This window comes from Brassica napus, chromosome C8 (genome assembly GCF_020379485.1).
Source record: "Brassica napus cultivar Da-Ae chromosome C8, Da-Ae, whole genome shotgun sequence".
In the NCBI taxonomy this organism is placed as follows: Eukaryota; Viridiplantae; Streptophyta; class Magnoliopsida; order Brassicales; family Brassicaceae; genus Brassica; species Brassica napus.
In genome coordinates this window covers 7,771,112-7,780,643 of record NC_063451.1, presented here as the reverse complement: position 1 = coordinate 7,780,643, position 9,532 = coordinate 7,771,112, and the positions used below count along the sequence as shown (strand labels likewise).

General features: G+C 27.8%; 1 protein-coding gene across 1 annotated transcript; it reads left to right on the top strand.

The window, feature by feature from the left end:
• Positions 1 to 5,172: 5,172 nt before the first annotated feature.
• LOC125591826 lies at positions 5,173 to 5,814 on the top strand. The gene has a single exon (XM_048766693.1). It carries the CDS (start codon positions 5,173 to 5,175, stop codon positions 5,812 to 5,814), a length of 642 nt encoding a protein of 213 aa, XP_048622650.1.
• Positions 5,815 to 9,532: the final 3,718 nt, after the last annotated feature.

Genomic DNA, 9,532 nt, shown 5'->3' with positions numbered 1-9,532 from the left:
CGTAGTGTTCGTCGTGATGAACATAAAGTGAGAAAGAAAAAGGAAGAGATAAAATGTTTCCACTGTCGGAGTGAATATGGAGTTTGTGTCTGGTGAGAGAATCTGAAAGTGAACGAATCAAATTTGAAAAAGAAAGAGGAGGGAAGAAGAAGACAAAGAAGAGAACAGACACAACACATGTGTTAGAGTGAAGCAGAAGAACGTGTAGATTGTGTCCAATACTTCCTTTTATTTATCACCATTTGTTTTCTTTTATTTTTTAATTAACATTTTGCTACGTTAAACTTCAAAAATATATTTACATCAGAAAGGAATCTTATATTTTTAAAAACAAAATCAGAGAGAACTACAGCAATAAAATTGTCTATAATCTGTGATTTGATACAAGCCATAGTGTCCAATACAAAATTATGTATACCACGTGATTTACCAAATCATTGTACACTAAAATCATTGTTCTCACGATACCACATTTCGAAGGCTTCTGTTAACTATATATCAGTTGTAAACGAAAATCTATATAATAATAATCTACTCAAGAATAATTTAGAAAATACCCAACTCAAAACAATGGTATTTATATGGGTGAGAGTAGGGTGTTCAATCCAGAAAACCCAAACCAATTATAACCGAACCAAAATAGAGAAAGTGCTTTGAATTTCGTAGTACCGAGAATATACCGAATGGATGTCATTTTAAAAACACTGTGATATATATATATGGTTTGGTATATAAACCGATTAAACCAAATAAATCGATCAATTAAATATAGTAGTATAAGTATATGTAAACTATATGATATAATTAATAATATAAACATGATTTATTTTATTGATGTAATCCTCAAATTTAAATGTTGATTTTAGTAATTCAATATTTTATTTTACGTTAAAATTTATTTTTATCTTTTTATTAAATTAAAAAAACATGATTTTTACTTTTTTTGACAAATATGTATTCTAATATTTAGTTATTTAATACTATTATGGATTACTAATATTTTTTTATTTTTATTCTGTAAAGCTATTACTATTATTAACTTAATATGTTTAATGATTATTTAAATAGTAAAAGAAAAAATAATAATCTATTTTAAAACAAAAATATCGTCGTGTTATATTAGATTGAAAGCCAATATCTAATCATATAAAATAAAATTCACAAAATATTTGAAAAGATAAATATATTTATGGGTTTTGGTATAAAAGCGAATAAACCGAAAATCGACAGAACTAATCAAAACTGAACCGAACCAAAATAGAGAAAGTTGTTTGGATTTGGTAGTACCGAATATACCGAATGAATTTCATTTTAAAAAATCCGTGGCATATAGATATGGTTTGGTATATAAACCGATTAAACCGAATAAATTGATCAATTAAAATATAGTAGTATAAGTATATGTAAATTATATGATATAATTAATAATATATACATGATTTATTTTATTTATGTGATCTTCGTACTTAAATGTTGATTTTAGTAATTGGATATTTCATTTTAAGTTAAAATTTATTTTTTTATATTTTTATTAAATTAAAAAAAACATAATTTTTACTTTTTTGACAAATGTGTATTCTAATATTTAGTTATTTAATATTATTATGGATTACTAATATTTTTTTTTATTCCATAAAGCTATTAGTATTATTAACTTAATATGTTTAATGATTATTTAAATATTAAAAGAAAAAATAAGTAATCTATTTTTAAAAAATAGCACTGTGTTATATTAAATTTAAATCCGATATAAAATCGTATAAAATAAAATTCACAAAATATTTTAAAGGAGAAATATATTTATGGTTTTGGTATAAAACCGAATAAACCAAAAAGCGACACAACCAATTAAAACTGAACCAAACAAAAATAGAGAAAGTGGTTTGAATTTGATAGTACTGAGTATACAAAATGAATATAGATATAAAAAAAACATGGTATATAGATATGGTTTGGTATATAAACCGATAAAACCGAATAAATCGATTAATCAAAATATAGTAATATAAGTATATGTAAAGTATATGATATAATTAAAAATATATACATGATTTATTTTATTGATGTGATCCTCATACTTAAGCGTTAATTTTAGTAATTGAATATTTTATTTTAAGTTAAAAGTTATTTTTTTTTCTTTTTTATTAAATTAAACAAGACATAATTTTTAGTTTTTTGACAAATATGTATTCTAATATTTAGTTATTTAATAGTATAATGGATTACTAATATTTTTATTTTTTATTCCATAAAGCTATTACTATTATTAACTTAATAAGTTCAATGATTATTTAAATAGTTAAAAAAATAAGTAATCTATTTTAAAACAAAAATATTGTCGTGTTATATTAAATTTAAAGCCGATATCTAATCGTATAAAATAAAATTCACAAAATATTTAAATGGATAAATATATTTCTTTTTGATATAAAATCGAGTAAACCAAAAATCGACAGTATATAAACCAAACCAAACCATATTAAATATGGTTTTAATATGGTAACTATTTTTTATAAATCAAAATACCGAAAAACTGAACTAAAACCAAACCATACCTGAATTGGACACCCTTAGGTGAGAGGGTCTTCTTACATTATACCGTATCGTATGCTGTTTAGACCTACAAATTCTATGTTATACATAATCAAAATGGTGATTATTTGTTTGCATGAATATTATTAATTATTAATCCCTATTATTATTATTCTGGCCTAGAATTTTAATTGTTTGTGATCAGAACTGAATTTTTGAGTATTAATGAAAAATTTTTGGTCGTTTCTGACATTTAACAACTGTTGAAGGTTGTTCGGATATTTTATTTGATCTTGAGATTTTTCAAATAAAATACTACAAATCAATGTGAGTTTATAATGATCTCAAGAATTTTTTTTATGACAATTCAATTCTGATAACCAATATATGTTGATAGTATTGATGTTTTTTTTTTACTTTCAAGATTCCATTCCGTGGAATTTGATTCAACTTCAAGAGAGTTAAAGATTTGATTTACTATTTTACGGAAGTTTAATGTTATTTTGGTTTTTTACTAAACACTATTTTCTTTATGTTTTAAAGAGTCGGATAACCTTCAGTTGTTTTATGCTTCAATGTTGTTTTTTTCATTTCGAGTACTATATTTTTTAAATTACACAGGGTTAGAGTTTGGCTATATATTTTCCTTCTCCCCCGAGATAATCATATTTTGAGTGTTCTGACCTATATTTCAAAATTTTATTAACATCTAAGGCAAGTTATATACTTCGGTTTATAAAAAAAAAAAACATGTCTAATGACAGTGATTGTCAAATTGTTAACATGTAAATCAACATGAAGTCAAAATTAACTCAAGTCATAGACTCCATGTTCCACATATTATCATCCATTTATTCGTTAACCACCGTGGATTTAAGATACACCTTATGTTATACAAAATTATAAATCTTTACAATTAAGAATGATATAGATATCGCATGCCGCGCAAGACGCGGGTTACTACCTAGTATTCCATGTATATCTGTAACATAGTGTTTATCCTTATCTTTATCTTGTTAGGATAAACATGACCTTATGACGGTCTAATACCTTGTATATATATGGACCTTCTGGTCGACAGTAATGATAACAGAAATATTTCCCCAACATTTCATTTACAACACGTTATCAGCACGACGTTGCTCTCATAAACCCTAACCCTAAAAACCAGAAATAAATCCGAGCAGTAAAAACCCTAATTCCCGACAAACTTCAAACAGCTCTATCCCTCAACTCTGGTCGATCCAGACGACGAGCCAGATACCAAATTAAATCTCTTGACGAGACGAAGCCAACGCCGCTAACCCCGCATCAATCGGAGTTCGGACGCGCCCCCACGCTCAGCTACAATACAGGCAGAAAATTTGTTGCAGAAACCAAAATCTCTCTTAACCATATACCAGTCTCCTATTCCAACAAGCAGCAACAAAAACAATAATTCCGAGCAATCCATTAGCTAACTAGGAAGATCTCTAACTGATAGACCGATCAACCCATCAAAAGTTTTCAGGTATCATCGAAAACTCATCTAAAACCCATAAAATATTAAATACCCCCATCCGCAGCCATGTAGCTATATTTAGCAACATGTCTCTGCAAATAAAATAAAACCAGAAACCATAAACTCTTTAAAATCTCGAACCTGAACTTGTTTTGAACCTGTTCTTAATCTGAAACTGATTTTAAAATTGTTTAAAACTTTTTCTGATGATAGTTTCACAATAGAACTGTTTAGGATTGAAAGTTAAACAATTTTTTAAAAAAATCTGACTGCTATATGTTGAAAGAAACCGACTGTTACTTGCTTAAACTTATCATTATTGTCCTGTTTAATGTTCTTATCTGATCTGAATCAACTAGAACTGTTAAGGACTGCATGTTACATAATTTTTTTTGAAAATCTGATCATGGTTTCATAAATTAATACGAGGTTTTACCTCTTGTTTTTGTCTGAGAAATTTGTTTTCCTGATGATTGATAACGACTAGAACTTGATTAGGATTGAAAAAAATATTTTTTTTAATATTTAAAATCGAAATATCAGAGATATATCTGAGAAAATATATTTATTTTTAAATCGAAAAGTATATAATAAATTACTTGAATAAATCAAATCTTCCTGATTTATTTTTTTTAAGTCACAATAATTTCTGATTTGATTATTTTTCGAAAAAAATAATAATAAATATATGGAATATTTTTCGAAAACCCTAACCTGATTTCATGATTGAATTGGTTTGCTTGATTGCATATTGTTTGCATACTAATATTGCATACTGAACATGAAATCTCGACTGTTAGGGATATAGATCATTCATAGTTTTCAAGCAATCTGATCTGAACTAAAAAAAAAAAAAAAATCATTATACTAAATGATCCAATCCAATGGGATGAAGAAAATATGGAACATTTTCCTGATCATCTAAGATAGAATCCCTAAAGGCCTTGAAACCTTGTGTTTGAAAAAAGAGGACCTTAAATCTGAAAAATACATTGATCCACACCTTAAACCGTATGGTTTTAAGAAAATGCATCATTTAGAAAAAAAATTTCTTTTGGTCCGTGTGTGGCATTGATATGAAGCATGAAAAAATTCAAAAAGATTACTTGATTAAGACCTGTTTTGAATAATGATTTCAGATGTCGAGTTTCATACCCTCAGATTACAAAGCCCTTGATCTCTCTGGAGATAATTATCTTGATTGGGCTATAAACACTTCAGCCGTCTTGAAGTCTAGAGGACTTGGGAAGTGCATCAAGTATGGCAATGACACCCTTGCGTGTGAAAGACACAGAGCCATAATGATTATGCGACACCATCTCTGTGAGGACCTTAGAGACGAGTTTGGATATGTTAATGATCCTCATAATCTCTGGTCATTTTTGAATTCTAGATTCTGTGAGCCAATGTTGCACGAATCCAAGAAAAAATGGGAAGCTCCAAGGTTCCAGGATTATGAATCCGTGGACAATTATCACTCTGATCTTATGAGAATCACCTATAGTCTTAGACTATGTGGTGAATTGGTAACAAACGAGGATTTGTTAAACAAAACTCGTGACACATTCCATTCAGAGGAAGTGTTATTATCACATCAGGCCAAAGGTTTCACCACCTATTATGACCTGTTCTCATATTTATTAGACATTGAGCAAAAGAAGCATAAAAGGATGGATAACATCAGACGGTTTAATGACATCATGGAGATATATTATGAAGTACTAGACAGTGAGATAACATCGTGGGGTAACATTGTGTTGTTAGGTTCTATGCGAATCTAAAGTAGACGATTCTGCAGCAGGAAAGTGAGTCTAACTTGGCAATTCACTTGGTACATTTTGGTCCTCTCATGCGGATGCCTGCTGAAAATGCTTCTTTCTAAGACAATAACATGGTCAAAATGACATCTCAAAAATACAAGAATGGATTTGTAGATTTCGATGATTCTCTGATACACAAATCTGAAACTAATTCTCTAATGGATAGACGTCCTTCATGGTATGAAAGCATCTACATGATCGGATTTTAAGGGATGGTGACTGTGAATCACATATCATTAACAAAGATATTTGTACACTGTGATCAAATTCTATTTATAAGCGCAAGGAGCCCTTGGCTTTTCACTACACTCCTATGGTCGACATTTCCAACTTTTGAAGGTGCTAAAATAATTTATAAAAGTCACCGATTCTTGTATAACAAGACAAAAGAGTTATTGTCACCACCAACCGTCATAGTTAATGTTTGATGAACTCTCTATAGAGAGAGCATACCCTCCAAGATTTCAAAGAGAAACACGCGCAAGCATATAAGTTTTTAGATAGAGAAATTGCTTTATCATATTTTAGACTTTTGAAGTTGCAGTGTAGTTAAAATCAAGAAATCTGCGTTTTACGGTCACCTTTCTTTTCCACTCGACTGATTTCTTGATATCACACTTATCCTCATCAACGTATTTTGAATGCAACTATTAATTGGTACACTGTGTGATATATTTTCTTCAATGTTTTTGCAGTTTATTGATTATATGGTAAAGAAACACTAGTACCATCTTTAGTCTATGTATCACATTAAAGCATTCATATACAGACAGCTAATTCATATCTCTAGTCTATTCTGGTCCATATAATGTACAAAAAGAAACGTATTTATCTCTTCCCCCCCAGACCAAACTTAACTCGATTTCTTTATATTCGGGGTATTTCTAACCCCACTCTATTTTTCACTCTAAATTAAAATTTAGAGTAAAACTGCTCCAATGATATTCTATTTTTTACTTTATAATAGAATGAAAAATAAGTTTACTCCAAATATAAAGTAACTTATTTATTTTTTGTTCATATTATATTTTTTACTCTAAAATATAGTACTATTAGAACAAATTTCAACTCTATTCTAGAGTAAAAAATAGAGTAAATCATAGGAGAAAGTGTCAAACAAATTTATGGGTTTCATATGTGTCAGGTGATCTCATTCACATTTGCTTTCATATCTTCCCTTGTCCTCTTCTCCCCTATCATTTCCACACAGTTTCTTTTTGTTTTGGACTTTTTTGCCGTTCTTGTATTCTCAAATTTACAGTGTTTAAACAAGCTAAGCACACATAGACAGACAGATAAGATCGAAGGGCTCGAAGATTACATTTATAACCTTCTTATGAAAACAACCGAGGGGCTAACTATATGTATACATATGAGCATCATGATACAAAACTAGAAGAGTGGCACATTTTTATATGTAAAATAGGACAGCAATGTGTTTAAATAATAAAGATTCAACCATGTTGACCAATGAGATAGTCAAATAATTAATCCAATTAAAACACGCGGACTTCTATGAAATTCCTTTGACACAAGGGTTTTCTTCTAAACTACTTCAGGAAATCGTATGTTCAGTCCTTTAAACATTAAACGACTAATTAATTTAATAATTATCAGAAATGTTTTAGGGGAAAACAGAAAATGGTGAAAAGAAAAGGAAAATAGATTTGTAACATGGACACATCGTGAAGGGTAAAAAATTCCTTCATTCAATTGTCAGAATAAGAAAACAGTAAAGAATCATTTATCCTGACACAACTTCCCACTGCACAAAATTTCTTCATTGATTTTATAACATTTTAAAAAATGTTAGATAAAACACAAACTGTACATCAGTACATGTACACAATCTCATCGCAATTCATCTCTGAATGGGGGGAGGGGTGCATTGCTATATGAACTTATATAAAGTTTTAAACCAAATTTCACTTGAAGAATAATATTTTGCTAATGTTAATCAATGACCTTTACGTATTTAAAAAAAAAAAGAATGTACCCGAAAGTTGTATATATAGTTTTTATGTGTCTAAAATAGAAAGACCTTTGTGTATCCAGGTCCGGCCCTGAAAATCTAAAATAAAACAAAGGTTGGAAGTCCAATAAAAAAAAAAGGCTGCCGACTAGAGTTAAACCTATTACCTATGATAGAAACTATTCCTACATTAACCAACTGAGCTAGTGATAACTTTTGAAAAATTACCGAAAACTATGTTTTATATTAATGGCCGGAAGCAGATGCTTCCACTGCTTCTGCCCAGAGCCGCTATTGTGTGTATCTTTATATTTATATACCTTTTATTACTTAAAATTTAAAATGTATATTTATATTTATATACCTTTTATTACTTAAAATTTAAAATGTATATTTATATTTATATACCTTTTATTACATAAAAATTTAAAATATTTTTCCAAAAACATCAACAATGTTTTTTTTATTATTTTATGTAATTTTATTATTTTACTATAACAATTTTTTTTTGTAGATTCAAAAATGTGGAAAAGAGGCATTCACTACATCTGTGACGAAGAAATTTATCGGTTCTATTGCATTGGAAAAAAAAATTGTGAGAATTTTCTCAGGCTATTTGATGAATTTAACACACAAAAAGCTAAAATAAATAAATATAGTGAAAAATGAAGTCTTACCGATTTTGGTAGTCTACAATGAAGTATGCTAATAAAATGTGATATACGACAACATAAAATAGCTTCAAACTAAAGAAAAAAAAATTAAAAATAGAGATTTTACAGCAAAAATAATAAGAAATCACCAAAATAAACATCTTAAATCTATGAGAAATTGTCAAAACTACCACATTCCTAATACTATTTTTCATGTTTGATTTAACCACGTTTACTTTAATTTTTAAAGAGGTAAATAGATACTTATAACGCTATAGTTAACTAATCTAGATTTATGATTTATGATTTTAATAAATATATAAATAAATAAATACCTAAACATTTTTAAATTTTTTTTAAAAAAAATAGATTCAAAAGGAACTTTAAAATTTCGAAAAGAATTTATTTATTTTTTTTAAGTTAAAAAAATTATAAAAAGGTTTGAACTTGAAAAGGTTTGAACTTGAAAAGGTATAATTCGTAAACTATAAAAAGAAAGCTTAATTTTTAATTATTTATTATTTATTTAAATAATTATTTATATTTATATATCTATAAAGCAAAAGTATAAGAGTCGTTTGTCTTTTTAATGAATAAAGTACTTTTGAAAATATTCTTTTAAAGAAGGTAAACATGAATAATGGTATTAATAATGAGGTAAAAGTAAATTTTCCCCATAATCTATAGATCTACCTAGGAAGGAAATATGAAAATTCTATAATGAAAAATTTGCAAAAAAATAAGATATAATCGTAAGAAAGAAACTACAGAGTTTCCTAAACATTAGACTTTTGTAGCAACTAGTGGTAGATGGTGTGTAAATGTTTTCATATATAAGTAGATAAAAAATTCGGATGAATAGACTTCTTAAGTAAATTTCACATGAAGTCTTCGGCACCATAAATATTAAGTATATTAAAGTTTGGTTAAATTTTATTGGTTTAATTTCGGTTATATTGTGGTTAAAAAAAAAAAAGGTTATATTTAAACAAAAGGTAAAATTCATGGTTAAGTAAATAATTATTGATATTTTATATACAAGTAAAAAAACCTC